The 18,461-nt window shown below is 48.0% G+C and overlaps 1 protein-coding gene across 2 annotated transcripts in view; it reads right to left on the bottom strand.

The window, feature by feature from the left end:
- Window positions 1-2,787: 2,787 nt before the first annotated feature.
- Window positions 2,788-18,461, bottom strand: part of INPP5K (inositol polyphosphate-5-phosphatase K) — a 425,899-nt gene continuing 410,225 nt past the window's right edge. Inside the window, exon 13 of one of the 2 annotated variants that reach the window (XM_086955215.1) lies at window positions 2,788-6,062. In XM_086955215.1, the coding sequence (XP_086811341.1) occupies window positions 5,964-6,062 (99 nt within the window). In that variant the 3' untranslated portion in view covers window positions 2,788-5,963. The remainder of the gene's footprint in view (window positions 6,063-18,461) is intronic. The other variant, XM_086955214.1, reaches the window with a different exon arrangement.

Here is an 18,461-nt window from a genome sequence, read left to right as displayed (position 1 = left end):
CTTTGGAAAAAGTGCTCTGCAAACTCTGCATGTGGTTCGAAATATTTGGTGTTTATGATTATCAATGGAGATACACAGAAGGAGAAGTTAGATTGTGAGATGGTAGAGGGTTCTTAGTGTAGCATCAATTCTAACTAAACATAATTAGTGGGATGGGAAAGCACCAGATGTTTCTGTATAGAAGGTTTATCAAAAAACACATTTGAAACGTACTTTGTTGTAATTTGTAGCCGCAGATTTTCTTTTTATGTTTACTAAAATAATGATAATCACAACAATATGAATAACAATAATAGTTATTTAGGGAACAGCAGGTGAGTTAAAAAATGCAACAAACTGTGAGGTTAATGCAACAAATGAAAACACTAGTCATAAATAAATGTAAAAGATAAACACAGAAGTGGTTATACTTAATGGAGATTTGCAGGATAAACTCATTCAATTGAGTATCATGTAGTATCAGGTTAGGATACCAAATGCCTATAGGATGTGTTAAATGTCACTGACAATTGTTTCAGCTCATGCAGAAAGGTCTTCCCAGGAAATTAGGCAAACCATTTTACTTGTCTTTTAAAATGAGTTCATTAAAGATGTTCTATCTTTCAAAGCCAACGCCCAACAGGTTCAAGAGAAAAAAGTAAATATAAAATATTTTGTTTGTTTCTTTGTAAAATAAGATTGCATATACGACAGCAGTCGGCCAGCACTGAAGTATTTGACTCATGGTGCTAATACTTAACCCTGTTCAAATGGATTATAAGAACACAAGTAGAGCAAACCTGACCTCCCCTTTGTGTTGAGAGTTCTAATTGTATAACAATTGTTGCCTTTGGGGAAGATGTGCTAATAGAAGGTCTATCACTATAGATCCTATTCAGACTATAGAGATGATTCACAATTTACTATGTATGTCACAGGAATTCATAAGTCACAGAAGGCCATATCTTTAGTAGGCCCCCTTGAGTTAAACATTAATTAGCCTCCTTGTGAGATTTTATGGATGACTCATGTTGAATCACTCTAAATGCACGCTAATGTGTGCATCCATCATGTGAAGACAGTGCATAAAATTATCTCCATTTCTACCCTTGCTTAGGTTCAGTTATGCCAAGTATATATGGAGACAAGAAGCATAGCAATGGTTATTCCCATGTGTAAATGAATGACTGCATAGATTGTGTTTTGGTGTTCTATTTATTTTTTAGATATAGACTTTCCCTTTCAAAATGTTTGGTATAGATGAGATCAGTTTGTCTCAGGGCTGACTCTGTATGCCTTCAAGTGGACCCTGGCTCATCTGAAGCTGCTAGCATGTTCGAGTATGCACTCATCAGGGTTGGACACAGTACCCACTACTTTTTATTAAAATAATAATGAGTGCCATCTCTACAGGGCACACAAACTGATACGCTGATGTAAAGAACACAATTAAGGCTTGTTCAGAACATTCGAATCTCCAGCCTTCTGCAAAACTAAGGTAAGACATGATCTGGGCTGCAAACAAAGAAGGAGACTGTTGCATAGCAAAAGGAACAATAGCAAACATTAGTATTCTATTTTTCACCGTTTACAGGACAAACCAGGAACCAGCAATTTACATTGTCTGGCTGAAGCTAGGCAATTTGCAAAAGACACACAGACTGAGCTTTCTATGAGGAATTGAGTTTAACAAATAAATGACAAGGTGGACTATTCAGAATACTTTACATTGCACTCCACTGGATACTGACAGTCGACATAGGTAAAAGAGTGTCAATGTTTTACGCCCCACAAAAAAAGACACCCAATCATTCTGAAAAACCTGTAGCAGACACAAGATATTTAGGAATTCTCAGATAGAGCGTCCTTCTATATTCAAGGCAGGAAGGACCCAGTGATGTTGGCGATACTCAAAGTCCACTCAGTGAGGAACAGATGCATCTTGTGCGGAACATTCATGTGACTGTATCAAGAGAGAGAAACTTTCCTCAGCTGTGTGCTGAGCCAGTAGTCAAGGACTGATTTGCAAAGCTTTTTTTTTAAATCTCTCTTTACAGAGGACATGCAAAAGCATATGTCTGACAGTCAAAAGGTGAGACCCTCAAAGCCTGGCACTGCTACACACAATCATAATGTAGTTGGTCAGTGTTGAGCTTCAGTCTGCTGCTGCTTATTCAGTCCTAACTCCCCCCACAATACATGTTTGGAACTTGTGAGCCACACACTAAATTCTCCTAAAGGTTCAAGGGAATGTAGATATCACCTGCATGCATGCAAATGAAAAACAACAGGGCCGTGAAGGGCTACGCCCGAAGCTTGTCACACACAGTGGAGAGGCTGCAAACACCTTGAATGATGTGCAGACGGTCAAAGGTAAAGGGTTAAAGAGAAATAATCATGAGGATTAGCAGGAACTAAAACCTGCCTAAGACAAAGCCTGCAACACCTCCTGGAGGTGACCTGCCAAGATGTAATTGTCTACTTGGTCAAAAACTACAAATAGATCCAGAACTTAGGGATGTAACACAGTCGCACTCGAGTGCTAACCACAGATCATCATGGCAATTACAAATACAGATTCTGAGCCTCACTGGATAAAAATACAGCCTAGAATCCATCCAACCAAGGGAGGCTTTCATAAAATCATGAAACGGCATTAAAATCATACACTGCAAACCGCAGATGTGTGAAGAAAAATGAACAAAGCCTTTTGGTAGGTTTCTTCAACAACGGAGTAACAATAACTTCATTCAAAGTCAATGGGGCAGTAACTGTTGCCAGTGAGGAATTTAAAATGGGGCACAGGTATTGGGTCACTTGGATGCACACAACCTTCAGAAACCTGACCAATCAGGATAAACAAGCAAGCAAGCAAAATCCTAAATAGGAAATAAGATTATGGATGGCAAATGCAAATTGAGGCAAATGGAAAAACCTGTAATCAACATGAACACTTGTTCTTCAAAGAAGTCATAATATGTTTGATAAGGTCTGATGAACCGAAGTTTGAGGAGAAGGCAAGTGAGCTAGACAAGACTTGAGAAATGAAAAGATCCATCTCTGAAGATCAAAAATCGATCCATCCTGCTCAGAATAAAACAAGTGTCTTGCTTTGTGGAAAGTTTCTCTGTGAGATCAGAATTGAACTATGTTGTAAGCGCCACCAGCATTAAACTGCTTAGGCAGCTTTTTTGGGCCATAATATTTCAGCTAAACCAAGAAGAGCTTTATCCATGGAGAGGGCCGGCTTTATACTTTAAAGGAGACACAATGTAAGTGCACCACAAGTGCTATTAATATAAGCAATTTCTCAAAAAAATACCGAAATGGCCCTTTCGATGTTCGGAAGAAGACCTTCTTTTGAGTTCCAAAAAAAAAGACAAAACGATTGTTGACAACTTTTAATCTAACCTATATGCTTTTAACCATATATTTGGTGCCTTATGAGGCACAAAAGTAAGACCGTCTCCTAAACCACTACTAAACCATCTATCCGGAAACTGCTACAACAGTTCATAACATGTATTTATCACTTTTTTCTCTTGTTGCATTGATCACTGCACTTTTTTACATACCGATGATACCGCTATATGTGAAGTGATTGCACTTATTTTTAAGCATATGAACGGGTTCTGCTGCGACACACTATGAGCAGATGTCCTTTTTCCTAGTGAACCCTCTATTTAGAAACATCCGCATTTGGTCACCTCCGATCCTCTGTTCTTGTCTACATCCAGTGCTAATGAAGTGGTCTTGAACTAATGCACTGCACAATAATTCAATTGGGAACACGTTTGTGTTACACAATCTACCCATGTTTTCGAGCCTAGGCCCTTCTGTCCTGTTATGTCACCGGACAGACATTGTGCATGCTTCCTCTTGCATACACATTGACTTATTTGGCCTCAGACACATGGGCCCACAGAAGATATTCCTTAACGAGAGCTGAAATGAGAACAAAACGCCCAGAAATGTGTATGGGGAATTTTTCCTGTGATGTCAAGAGAACATAAAGTTAGTTAAGTGTCATTGCACTTAGGTAGCTGTTTATGCATTATTAAATGAGCACCTGTTACATTTACAAATTCAAAAATGCTTTTGTATGGGCATAATCTATAATTCATAAAACAATTGCAGAACTACTCCTAGGAGACGGCAACTGTTACAGCTTCCATACAGGCATCTATCTACGTGAATACACGTATGACTATTCACAAAAAAACATCAAAAAACGAGCCTCTAGCTTTTGTGCCCCATTGGCTTCACTATACTGAAATACACGGGGCACTCTGCCTCAGATGAAGAAGCGTGGCTCAATGGTTAGAGCGGCAGACCCTGGTGCAGAGGTCTTGGACTCAATCTCTCCGGACCTGATAATTCTCGCCTCGGTGCCTAGCCTAATCATGGGTCTCACTCTGTGACTCTGGGCAATAGCCTGCTTAATCTCCACAACGGCCCCAGCAGCGCTTGGATGCCTGGCCTCACCTTGGGGGTGCCCAGGAGTGGACATTTCACAGGAAAGCCAGGAAGGGTTCCACAGTGGTATGAATACAGCGCTACGAGACCTCAGGGTAGAAGTGCGCTATATAAAATACAAACACACACACAAACACATGAAACACCGCCTGGGTCTGGTCAGTCTTCGGGTGGCCACTTCGGAGGCACACTACCTCCTGTAGTGCCTTTGATGCCTCAGCAGCCTATTCTAGAACTCCTGCCTTTTTGAGGCGAGATTCGGATCTCCGACAATATTGCAGTTTCTGGGCTGGTTTTCAATCTTGTAGAGCATACAGCGTCACACGTAACTAATATCCACACAAGCAAAACAAGACCGTAAATGTCAGTGGGGGGTCTGAGAGACGTCCACGTGCATTAGTCCTACCTCTGAGGGCATGCAAATCTGTTTGAAGCACTGAAAACGCAAAGTTCTGATAGCAAGTACCCCATAAGAGGCTCTGTAATTGTAAAGCCCTCTAACCTCTGCGGATCAGGCACGCCCTCTGCGTCTCAGGGAAGAAGCGCCACAAGGGAGCATAAAATACATGTGCTGTAAGGCATCTGACAGTGACCCAGAGCACCTTTACAGTGTTTGCAATCACAGAGGGGGAGAAACAGAGCTTAGAGCATTTAGTCTTACTCAATAAGCCATTCTCCAACTGAATTGAGTCTTACAATGTACAGGGCCATAATGCCCAAAGGCAAACACACTTATTCGGGTTAGGGGAAGAGCGGCTTGGTTGTACTACAATTTCCTGTGACAAATTAAGCTCTATGGTATGCACAGCCTTTTCTGGGAGAGGTATGGGGACAGTCCATCCCATATTGTGTGCATGGGACAATCCGTGCCCTATACAGTGTATAACACCTCTGAGCATAAGAAGGTAAATGGTGGGAATAGGGCCCAGGCGAAAGAGGCCAGCCCCAGGCCCTAGAGCATGCACACATCTCCTCTGAGCTGAAGAGAAGAGAACAGCCTGTGCCCTCCGTTGTGCATAAACCTCCTCTAGCCTTAAGATAAGCAAGAGAAAAGCCCTTGCACAGTGGTGTGCATAAACGTCCTCTGAGCTTGAGAGAAGAGAACAGTCCATGCCCTTGGTGGGCCGAGAACTGCTCTGAACTGGAAAGGTGAATAGACAGTGTATTCTCTCTGAGCCTGAGGGAGAGGAGGGTGAGGGATAGGTCCTACAGTCTTGCATGCTCAGACCTCCCGCAGGCGTCTTGCACTACCTGGTACACTTCCCATTCAATGCAAGCTTCTCCTACGCAAACAACCCTGCCAGGACTAAGGCCTTTACCTGCACAAAGCACCTGTCTACATACAGAGCCCTGTCTGCATACAGAGCGCCTCTAGCACAAAAAGACCTACCGGCCCTTTGTAAGAACACTCTTTTTCCTTAAAATGGAAATATATATACATCCAGCAAATTAACAAGAGAAAAGGCAGTTGATCAAACTGAAGTCTACTGGAAGTCCCCATTATATCTTCAAATCTCTTCTGGCGACTCAGGACTCGGGGTGAGATGCGTTCCAGTGACATCATTCTGTGTACATTCGTTTCCCACTAGCGACTGGCCAGCTCGGATCTGGAGGAAAGCAAAGAGAAGTTCAATATTTCTGGAATGTTTCAAAGTGCACAGCCAGGGGAGTACATCACAGATCCATGCAAGAGCAATGCTAAGCACAGCACATGCAATGAAGGCAAGAGCAATGCTAAGCACAGAAAGTACTCTGTAGATCTAGGAGGGAATGCTGCATAGCCAACTCACAACTAGGCTATCCCCAAGGCTACTTAAACTAGCTAAGGGCACACAAGAGTTTTCAGGAGTCACAGTACAGGAAGTAAAAACATGGACACTTGTTCTCACATCTTTTTAGAAAGGGAACACTCCCTACATGCACTGTACAAAGCTACCCATCAGGCTTCCCCTTTCAGTTACTGCATTGACCTATTGCTTTAGGGATTATTCCCCTTACTGAATGACTAGTTAAGTGCACACAAACTCATAAACATATTTAATAATGTCATGTATTAAAGTCCAACTGTAAATTAAAAAAACACCATCAACAGTTCAGGTACACTGAATAAAGGTGGAAATATGTAATACTTCAGACAAAATCCCCTTTGACATATATTGTGAGAACCGAAGGAACAAAGAGCCGAAAAATATAATGCGCCACTATGGCCTTACAAAGTCAAACACTGCAACAAATATAAAGATGCTCTGTAGTTACATGTCCACAGCCTGCTAGCAGTGTGTACTAGTACGCTTTGGTCAGAGCAAACAGTACCACTTGAGGCTCCTCCGCTATGGCGGAGCAGCTTCGCCCCACTGCTTTTAAGCAGTGCCAAGTAGACACATAAAATGATAATAAGTTAGAGTTATTATAATTTTATGCTTCATGTCCTGCAGCTTTGTGGGCGGGTGGGGCTGCTCTGCACTCGGAGCAGGGGTGGAGTGGTTTGCCCACTTCTAATTGCGCAATTAACTGTTTGGTCGGCACTCTCGGGCCACCCAAACCAGTCATATGCACTTGCCCGTTCTCCATGCAGGCTGCATACAGCCTGCATGGAGAACATGCCCACCCCCCTGTACCCCTGGAAGAGCGCCGTGTGACGGCGCTCAGACCAATCACAATGCAGCATTGTGGTTGCAATAGGGGAGGGAGCCTGGATGCCTGCTTCCTGTTCCTCGATGCGAAGACAGGAGAGCAGGAGTAGAGTTACGGGCCCAGTCTCAAGGTAAGTAAATCTTTTTTTTATGACGATTCCCCACCCGCGAGTCATTATGGCCGCCACTGCACAGTACACAATACAAGAAAATGAAAACAATGTAATATGCACCAAAATAACAACATATTAGTGTTTAGCTTGCTTGTTGTGCACTCCAGCTGTGTGACTGCAGGCCAACTGCAGGCTCCCTTCAGGCTTTGCGAACTTCAGTGCCTAGAGCATAAGGATATTGTAGGAATACTTCAATATGTGTGCCTTCTAGTGGTGAAAAGGAGCCCTGAAAGAATGGAGCTCTTGGGAGGCCATCATGCAGAGGCTGGGGACGCCATGTTTTTGAGTTCACAGTGGAAGAGTTGCTTATCAGAGCTGCGTTTGGTGCATTGTTAGAAGGTGGTTCTGACACTAGGGGCCACCTGGATTTTTCGCTTTTTGAGCACCTAATTGTTGAGCTTTTACTGTGGAGGAGCCTCATAATCTGAGACTCATCCACAGTGAACTCATAATGAAGGAGACTGCATGGAGATTTTACTGGTGTCCGCCTGGCTTGACTAGGCCGCTGCGCAGCAGCTGGAGTATGGGATACTGTGCTGGTTACATGCAGACACGGGTGTACATGCGTGTGCACACGTGTAGGAGCTGCGCAGGGGAGATTCCTAGCGTGCGCGGTCCAGGAGCAGCTACAGAGTGAATGGTGTGGCAGGACTTACGCAGAATTGGGTGGTGTCATGGAATAGGCTTTATACCCTGGGAAGAAACATGCCAGGGAAAGTCAGTGTGTTTTACTGTGTTTTCACTTCATTATTCCCCTATGAGGATTTGGGGCCCATGGCTAAAATGACTTCCACAAGGCCTACAGATTCCAGACACGCACTAAAGTCCATTGTAGAGTAGGTGAAAATAAGTATTCTGCAGAGGCCAAGTCATATGTACTGCCTTTGGGTCATGCAGAACTGTCATATTTCTCTGAGCCAACCATGACCAGACCCAGGCTGAGGGTTGACCTCAGCTGGATGGATTGATAACCTTTCTTCCACAAGTTAGGGCCTCCTCTCCACAAAGAAGAAGATGGGTGGGGCTACAGGCTCATCCATTAGCAGCTGTCACTGGGTGCCAGGCACCAGGCTGCACCAAGAAGGAAAGAGTTGGGTTTCAGAGGCCATGTGGCCAGAGACACTGAACAACTCCATTTTGAACAGGAGAGGGCAGGGAAGTGATGTGTCGCTGTTTGATAGGACCCACAGAGACTTTCTGCCAGCCCCCTACTCAACTTTTAAAAAGTACTTGCACAGGACTAGAAGCTCTCTCTGGGGCGTGGTCTGCTGAGGCGAAAGGTGCTGGAGCCTGGCACAATGGGCAGTTGGAAGGAGGACACCTCTGACTGCCCCCCCAGGCCCCTAACAGCGCCAGTAGAAGAGCCCAGGACCGGTGCACAGAAGCAGGGGCCTCTGCGCAGGGAGGAAAGAGGCGCATGGAGCCAGTGAAAACCGCACCCTGCAGGATACACCCTCTTAGAGACCCGGAGGACGAAGGGGTGTGCTTCCAGTGGCTGGGGAGTGCCACAAGGAGCAAGAAGACGCACAAATGGGGCAGATCGGACCCCAGGGGCTGAGATATGGCCCCCGGAAGGTAGGCAACCATTGACCCCTAAGAAGACCGACGACGAAGCGCATGGGGCTCCGCCGCCGGTCTCAGAGATGCCCCTAAGGTGGGTCAGGTCCCGGGGGCTGCCCCCCGAAAGAAGTAAAGCTGGGTTGCGCCGTCGCGCACCCCGTTACGTTGCCCCCGCAGGGTGCCAGGAGCCCACCCTGGCCCCCGCTGAAACCTGCGCCGGGGAGCGCCGTTGCGTTGCCCGTAAAGAGATGCGGGAGGTGGGGCCCGGGAGCCCAACTCTGGGCCCCGTGTGAGGAGGCGGGGGCTGGGGGCACCGTCACGCCCACCGCAAAGAAGACGGGAGGCGGGGCCCAGGACCCCATCTCCGGGCCCGAAGTGCCAAGATGCGGGGGGAGCGCCGTCGCGCCCCTCCCCCCCCCCCGAAGATGTGCAGGGGCCCAGGACCCCATCCCTGCACCCCAGCGAAGAAGATGAGACCGAGGGAGTGCTGCTGCACTCCCCCAAGGTCCCGACGGGACTGTGGGAGTCCTCGAGTCTGCCCGCTGGAGCGGGCAGACCAGAAGGGATTGGCCGGCTCCCGCGGCAGCACGGGAGAGTGCTGGCCGCGCGGGGAGCCGGTGGGGGCAGCTGGGGGTGGGCTCCCCAGGCTGCCCTCCAACCAAGGAGGACAGCGGGGGACCCGGAGGGACTGGAGCCCCCCAGGGAAGACCTGCAGCAGTGCCAGGGGCCCGGGTCCCAGAACAGAGGAGGAGCGGCCAGGGGTGGGCTCCCCGAGCCGTCTGTGCTCACCTGGGGTTCCGGGTGGGACTGGGCCCCCACTGAGGCCCAAGAAAGCGGCGAAGCGCCAGTGCGGCTCTCCCTGGAGCAGTGGGAGAGCCGCTCGTCTATTATGCAGCAACACCCATAATGCCTTGCAGGCCAGGACCAGTCTGCAAGGGCAACAAAGAGTTTTCACGGCTTGTGGTGGCCCCAGAAGAATAGGGTCACCACCCTACATGTATAAAGGCGCTGGGGAGCTGCTGGAGAAGCGCAGTCTCCCCACAGCACGAAGAGAAAAGTCCCACCCCAAGTGTCTTGGGGATTCACAGGAATCAACCCCTCCAGGGCTCAACTTGCAGTTAACACCTCCGGGGCTGGAACTTTTGTTCTTCAGCTGAGGGTGTTTTGATAATTGCATCAAGGAGTGAAGGACTGAGTTGGGGATGTCTGCAGAAGGGCATCCCCTGGAGGTGAAGAGGTGTAATTGCACTGAAATGCAGTTATTAATGGTTATTTCTTTTAGAGGGACTGATGTTCAATGTGAAGCATTGGTGTAAGGTGATGTCATAAGCTAAGTGGCTAGACACTCTGGCTAGGGTGTCTGGCAGTATTTACAACTTAATCCTGTGATCATCTGTGATGCCTTTAGGGGCTGTAATTGCAATACATTTTTAATGATATCCAAATGTGCTGAGTACTGTCATTCTAAAGTGTAAACATGTATTCTTGCTGCTGCGCTTAGGGGTAGACCCCAGACTATTAGCCCGTAAGATATTGAGATGCATACTGTATGGTCAGTAGGAGATGCTCAATCAGGGTCATGTGTCACCAAGGCAGGTGTAGCCTGTTTAATGCTTGTTGAGGTAATGGGGGGGTGGCCACTGGGATGGTGCCAGTGCGCAGGGCCCTTGCTCCAGGTTAAGACCAATTCACTGCATTGGGGGCAAGAGGATGTGCATACATGGGAGTGGCGGTACTAGAACCCATCCCCCTGCGGGAGGAGTGGAGATGTTATGCAATGTCACAAAGTAATTCCATCAGCTTATGTATATTTGTAAATTAATGTATAGCATTGAGTGGTGTGTGTGTTTAATAAATGTACTCTTACTTTTATAAAGGAAAGTACAGACTGGACAATCAATTATTGAGTGTTATTTTTGCGCACCTGCAAATGGCGATTACTAGCCCACACAACCTCCCTTGAAGCCTCAGACTGCTCTGCAACGCTACCCTCTGAGAGTCAGGCGCTGCCCTAGGGTGTTTGGTTCCCAGTGAAGGACAAATGTGTCATGTTATTTGTGCAGGCCTCACAGATGCGGCCTTGTTTTCTAATATTGGTGTCTAGCGGCGGGAAACATAGTATACCATTCGGGTGCGCATTTATAGCATTTGATAAGTCCAGTTTAACCACACATTACCTACGCAGCAATGAGCCTTGTTTCCCAACAAAAGGCATTGCTATTTACAATGCCAATAGCTCAAACTTGTGTAAATGCGAGTCCTATTGCATTGCAAATGCTTGTTACCTGTGATGTGACCAATCCGACTACAGGGCCTGTTTACGCCATGGCACACCCTTATGTAGGCGCATCTGGCCCTGGCCTAATCAGTATTATTATAACAGGCGTAAATCCACTTCTGCGGTGGGAAGGAAGGCCACCTGCTTCGAGGCACCGGTCTGTCTTTAATTGCAAGTGATGGATTCAGATAGTCTTTTCTTTAAACTCAAGATCTATTTATTGAGTTTTCAAAAACATTACAATATGAGTATAATTAAAAAAACAATCTTCAATAGGTATTTGCATAGTGGTAACAGTACATGCAAGATGATATACAGGTGTTACTGGGAGGAGCTTAATGTTTGCTTATTTGCTCCCAGTAAACAACCTCTGGGAGCCTGTGAAGGTAAGTGTACTTTGGTCTCTTGATGATGTAGTCCTGTCTGCGGGTTGAGACTAATGAACAACCAAATGTAGGGAGGGAGAAAAGGGGGACCAGGGGAGATCAGGGGCCTCCAGTCAGGGAGGTGGGTGGGGGGGACCGGCTGCTTGCAGAGTAGGGGTGCAGTATGAGACCTCTAAGGGTATCAAACAGGTGAAGAATGCACAGTCTTGGAGTATGGAAACCCAAATATTCAAAGCGGGACATGAATACAATAAGAGGTGTCAAGAGGCGGTGGAACCTCTTATCTGTGAAGGACAGTATGTGTGTCATCTGCTCAATAGCAATGGTGTGCCCCAAAGGAGACCTCCAGGTACGAGATATAACCTGTTTGGCTGCACCTCTGATATGGGTTATCAGATACCAGTCTGCAAGGATCATTGGAGCCATGGATGTGGGGGAGATGCCCAGGATGAGTACATGATAGTCAGTAGGTATGAGGGAACCTAGTGTGCCCTTGATATGACTCAGGATCTCCTTCCCAAAAATATGCAGGGAGGGGCATGTCCAGCATATGTGATGAAAGTTGCCTGCCAGGGCTCAACATTGCCATCATACAGCAGAGGCAGAAGGGAACATGGTAAGGAGACGGGATGGGGTATAGTGCCACTGAAGCATGCCCTTGTAGGTTGCCAATTGCTGGGAAATGCTTCTATGCGTTCGTGGAATCTTTCGCCAGAGCAGTTCCCATTGTTTCTGGGTGATGTCTGTAGTATTGTCTGGAGTCCATTTCTATTGAAAGAGATGGTGGGGAAGGAGGCGTGATTGTTTAGGACATCATATTTCTTCGACACCAGATCACGAGTGTCTTTAAAGCTGCTGAAAATTTGCTCAAAAGAGTAAAGAGGTGGGTAGCGGCTTCTGTTTTGGGGGATTGAGGACCCAGTGCTGAAGCTGAAAATATTGATGGTGGGCAGATTCGGGGAGGTGGGACTCCTTCCAACACTCATACTTTGGGTGAACCTTTTGGTGACAATCGGTGCAAAGCAGATGGGTCTTTTGCAATAAGATAATGCTGGGGTCGTGGGGTGTCAGATAGCGCCAAACCTGGCGCCGTTTGCAATGGGAGTTCACGACATTAAGGGAGAGCAACTTCTGATGATGTGTAGTATTCTTATAAGGGGTGAAACACTCGATGCGTTGGTTGATAGGTGGTGGTTGCTGGAAAAAAGTCCTCCATGCTGGCAAAAGATGGTGATGGCAGCAGCAGCAGTGCGGAGACCTATCGGAGAGGAGTGGGGGTTGTAAGAATGGGCCGGGGGTGAAGGGCCCAATCTTGTAAGCCACTCCATAGAGTATCAGGGGAGGTTTACCAAACTCTATTGAGGTGTCACCCTCAAAACTGAGGAGAGCTCGTGAAGCAGGGTTGGGGTTAGGGGGAGGAGTGGGTGGTCCTTATTGAAGTTACTCGATGGATTGTGTACCACTTAGGTCGCCAGGAATCCAGGCATGTGGAATTAAAGGGCGATGTATCCCTGCGAAGCGATTCATTCGGAAGGCTGGGAATTGAAATGGCCTCCACGAGGGAGCGGATCATGCATTGTTTCTCCTATCAGGTGAAGAGCAGGCCTAAGGGGTGGACTCATTGATATTTGATTCCTTGAAAGTGTAGGTGTTCTGTTGCAGGTTTAAAGTCTTGTCGCTTCTTCAGAAGTCAGCGGGGAGAGGTCCAGGTAGATCTGCACAGTGTGGCCTTAGAATACCATGTCCCTTTTACCCATTGCTGCTCAGTGCACTGCTTCTTTGTCCTGAAAGAAGTGAACCCTAGTATGACTGTCCGAGGGAGCATCTGGCCAACCTGAGGCAGCTACGACACAGTGTTCTCTGTCAAGGACCAGGGGGTCTCCCTCTGGTTCACCCCAGATGGCCATCAGCAGGTCTCTGGTGAAAGATATAATGTCCTCTGCCCCACGGGGGATGCCTCTGATATTCAGATTGTTGCGTCGCTGCTGATTTTCCAGGTCTTCTTGGTTAGCCTGGAGCTCGATGTGTTGTGCTTCCAGTACATTGATCCTCCCCCAAAGGTCGTCCACCTGGCCTACCACCACAGTGACATCCTTGCTTAAGTCACTGAGGCAGCTTTACAAGTCCGTCTTCAAGGAGTCTATCTCTTACCGAATATCTGTTAGAAATTTCTCCAAGTAGTCCTGTGTGATGGATACGGTGGGGGCCTCAGAGGGCTGGGGAAGGATCCTTCTTGCTGCTCATGTCAGAGGTAGTTGTTTTAGCCCAAAGGGAGACCACATAACTGTCCCTGGCAAACCTGCCTCTGGACATGGTAGGCTAGGCTGCTGTGTGGAGGACTTTAGGGGAATCAAACAGAGTTGCAGGCAGTATTCCCTACTGTATGCTGGCACGGGCAAGCAGAGGAGGAAGCTAGGGTCAACGAAGCTTAGGAATCAGTGTCACTGAGTGAGCACCATGATGTGGGAGCGGCACAAGATAGCGAGGGCTACAACAGATGCAGGCAGGCCAGACCACTTTGAATTCAATGATGCAAACAGCAAGTAGTCTCAGCCCGGGCTTGGCTTCAGAGGGACTCAGATCATGCAGTAGCACCCCAGTGCACGACTTGTCCTCAAAAGATGGGTTTCAACAGTGTGGCAGGGCATTAAGTGCCGCAGGCCCCTCCTTGGAGCTCAGTTCATTAAGGATGTATTGGTGTTGGGGGTCCTCACAGGTCTCCCCAAGGGCCAGAGGCACTCAAAGGGCAGCAGTCCCAAACCACAGAGCCCATAAGGGTCCGTCGGTATACCAGGAGGAAGAAAGGGCCAGGCAGAGTTCCCAACAGAAGCCCCTGTGAGAGAAGCGCCAGCCCCCCAAGGGACACTGAATGGCTGGTGGCAAGGGTCCTGGGGCTGCGTAAGATGTGGACAACAGTTAGCCAAAGCCAGGACTATGGGGGGCACTCACTTGTCTCCCCTCAGGAAGGAAAGTTATCTGTGTCAAAGATCACAGGGCCACGCTGCTCCCCAGGCCCAAGCAAAGTCAATGAAGGCCCAGCAAGCACGGCGAAGGCAAGCTGATATAAAACAGGGGCACTCCCTGGGTGTACGGGAGTGCTGAGTAGGATCTCCAAATGGGGGGGGGGGGGGGGCAGAGAGGATCTCTGTAAGGAATCCCCTCCTGCTCAGTGAAGATGAGAGTCCAGGATCACCCAAGGCCATTCTCAGGCCCAGGGACAGGCAGTACCCACCACTCACCTCTTTCCAGGTGTCCGCACAGGGAATCAGTCAGGGAGGCTGTGGTAGTGGTATCTGGGAGGCTTTGTCAGCTGATGTGGCAGCTGCAAATGTTCCGTAGTTTCGGACAAGTGTGGGGCCTTGTGACCCGGAGACGAGTCAATCGCTCACAGCGCCACGTTCACCCTTCTGGAAGCAGACCAGACCACAGTCAGCTGAGTCTCCCATGCAGAGGGCAGGGATGCAGTGAAGCCCCAGGTAGAAGCAGCTCCTTCCCTCACCGCAGGCAGCTCTTTGCAAGGGTTCGTCCTGTAGTGGGCGAGGGAGGAGGAAGGGTCCTCACCATGTTATGTTATGTTAAATAAAATGTATTAAGCGCACGTACGCCCGTAGGCTTCATGGCGCTGTTGGAAGATTTGCAGAGACATAACATATAACAGAAAGAGGCAGAAGTTAACTATGGGTAGGCTTGCCTAAATAGCCAAGTTTTGAAAGCCTGTCTGAAAGCCAGCAGGTCTTCATGAAGTCTCAGTGTCAGTGGCAGAGAGTTCCACAGGGAGGAGGCAAGAAAGTGAAAAGAACCGCCTCCCTGGCGTTGTTTCCTGATACGAGGCACCACTAACAAGTTCTTTTGACCTGAGCGAAGGGCACGTGAGGGGGTGTAACTAACAAGCAGGCTGCTAATAAATCCAGGGCCCTTGCCTTGTAGAGCCCTAAAGATAATGCATCCAGCTTTAAATGTTGCTCTCTGTGCTACTGGCAACCAGTGAAGACCGGCCAGACCCCGCCTGATGGACTGCCATTTGGGTATCTTACAAATCAGCCTGGCCGCTTGATTCTGAACCAGTTGAAGTCTCTTGAGCTGCCCAGCTGGAAGACCCAAATACAAACTGTTGGAGTAGTCCAGGCGGGACAGCACAAGGGCGATGATGACTTGGATCAGAGCAGGGTAAGTTAATAGGTGGGCAATCTTCTTGATCTTACGAAGTTGAAAAAAACTTGAAGATACCACCGTCCCTACCTGACTTTTAAGAGAAAGATCTTCGTTAAAAGTAACCCCTAGGCTTTTTATTGTTTGGGACTTGGCTGGGGGATTTCCCATTTCTGGAGGCCAAAAATGTGGCCCCCAGTACAGTTCACTCTTCCCAGGCAAAATCAATTCAGTTTTGCCTGGGTTGAGTTTCAGGTGATTTAGGCTCATCCATCTCTGAATGTGGACCATGGCCTCCCGAAATTCGGTGGCAGCACCAGGGGAGTCCAGACGGAAGATCAGTTGCAAATCATCTGCATAGTTAAAAATTAAAGCTCTAAACTTTCTTAATGAAAACAACAGGGGTCGTAAATACAAATTAAATAAAAGTGGGGACAGGGACGATCCCTGGGGGACTCCGCATTCATTTTTAATTTTAGGGGCTGTAAAGGTTCCTAGTCTCACTGCCTGGGTGCGATCCGAGATAAATGACTTCAGCCATCTCAAGGCCGAGCCTCTAAGGCCCGCCTGTTCGACACGGTCGACCAAGATGGTGTGGTCGACCGTGTCGAACGCGGCCGACAGGTCGAGAAGTACTAGTGCTTGATGAATGTCCTTGTCCGCGTTGCATCTAAGTACATTCTGGACCGCCAATGTCACCATCTCGGTAGAATGCCCCGGTCGAAACCCAGCTTGATTGGGTTCCAGATATCCAGTGGTTTCAATGAAGCTAGAGAGACAGCTAGCAGCATGTGCCTCCAGGATCTTTGAAAGGAATGGCAACAAGGATATCGGACGATAATTTGATGGATCATGAGGATCCAGGCCAGGTTTTTTAATCAAGGGAATGAGTAGAGCGTGTTTAAACCCTACAGGTACCTTTCCCTGATCAAGTGAGTCATTAAGCAGAGGAAGGATCCCCTGAGGGATGGATTGCCCTATTTCTGTGAAGATGTGAGGTGGGCAGATGTCGTCGGGTGAACCAGACTTGACACGTGCCAGGAGAGCAGAAAATGTTTTAGAGTCTATGGCAGGGAAGGCATCTAATGTAGCGGGATTATTAAAAATATCATCCAAAGGAGATGATATAGGAGAACTTGCAATGTTGCGTTTTATGATTACAATTTTCTCTCTGAAGTATTCATTCAGAGAGTCACACAACTTCTGGGTGGGAACTATTGAGGGAGCTGTCCTATCGTCGTCACAGAGCTCATTAACTATATTAAATACATCTTTAGTTTTATTGGAAGAGGTTAACATTTTTTGGGAAAAGTAATTGGTTTTGTGTTGGTGCAGAATTTTTTGGAACTCCTTCCTAGCAGCGCAATACACTTCTCTGTCTTGTGGGGAGTAATTTTGTCTCCATTTCCGTTCCTTTTGTCGTACCCCTAATTTAAGATTTTTCAGTTCTTGGGTAAACCATTTGTGGGCATCATTCCCTCTAATACTAGAAACCAGTACAGGGGGGGCTGAGAGGTCAGCTGCGTGGCGTAGCCAATTTGACAGAGCTCTCTCACTAGTGTCCAGGTCATCGTGCGGCAAAGGTACAGATTTACTTAGGACATCAATGAATCCAGGAAGATCCATAGATTTCCATTTACGGAATTCTTTGTCCATGCCTGATCTGGACTTGACATTCCCTCGTATTTCTAATGTGAACTGGATAACGAAATGATCCGACCATATGCATGGACTGATAACAGGGTTAGCTAATGGTAGGTTGTGCGTCCAGATTTGGTCGAGTAGAAGGCCCACAGTCAATACAGGCCTGTCCTCAGCGGGCACATCTGTCAGCGATATTTTGGGGAAAGAAGGCCCAATCAACCTCCTTGGTGTCTGGAATGGCTGCCGCTCAGCTACCCAGCCTACCAAATGACACCAACTGTGTCCCCGTGGCAGCAAGGAGTTGTCACCTCGCCGGGGGTCTTGATGCGAGCTAGATCGCACCTCAGCTAGCGCCGCTTCCAGGAGTAGGCTGGTGCAAGATGGCGCCGATGGTTATGTTATGTTAGTATGAATTTGTAGAGCGCACGTTCACCCTGGGGTTTCTTGGCGCTGTGTACCGCTGGGGAACCCGTCCTGGTCCCTATTGGGCATTCCCAAGGTGAAGCCAGGCATCCCCGGCAGCGAGGGGGCCGTTGTGGAGATTAAGCAAGCTATTGCCCAGAGTTGCAGCGTGGGACCCATGGTTCGAGACAGTGGCGTCACTAGGGGGGTGCGGGGGGTGCGGACCGCACCGGGTGACACCCTCACAGGGGGGTGACACCATTCATCCGGTTATGCTGTGTGTATGTAACACAGCTTAGTCACGCAGCAACGACGGTACGTACGCGCGCGTCCACGGCAGACGTGAGGGTTCATGGCAGTAATGTCTCGAGCCGAGGGAAGGTAGCGGGCGGCTCTGCTGACTGTTACAGACAGAAAAGGTAAACACATTTTAGGGCTTCTAGGGATGTAAAACTGAAAAGAATATCACCGGCATGGCACACATTTTCTATAGCCATCACGAGCCTTGCTTTCTTTTCTGTGGCAACAGCATGCTTTAACTATAGAGGCTGTGTGCCTTTCATTTCCTCAGAACTTGCCCTGTGCACGCACCTTGGTATTTGTGGGTCACAAAATGGCTTAGTAGGTTGAACACTTGCTGCTGAGATTTGTGTAATCTTTGAGTTTCAAAGTGTAACTCCCAAACTCCACAGGGCAGAGGGCACGGGACTGTTTCTGACTAACCCTCGATCCTTCCTTCCATTCCATGCCCCACACAGACTGCGCACCATTTATTTTTTTT

The sequence above is a fragment of the Lissotriton vulgaris genome, chromosome 2_1 (genome assembly GCF_964263255.1).
Source record: "Lissotriton vulgaris chromosome 2_1, aLisVul1.2, whole genome shotgun sequence".
NCBI lineage: Eukaryota > Metazoa > Chordata > Amphibia > Caudata > Salamandridae > Lissotriton > Lissotriton vulgaris.
Note: the sequence above shows the minus strand (reverse complement) of the source record. Positions and strands in the feature narration are given on the sequence as shown.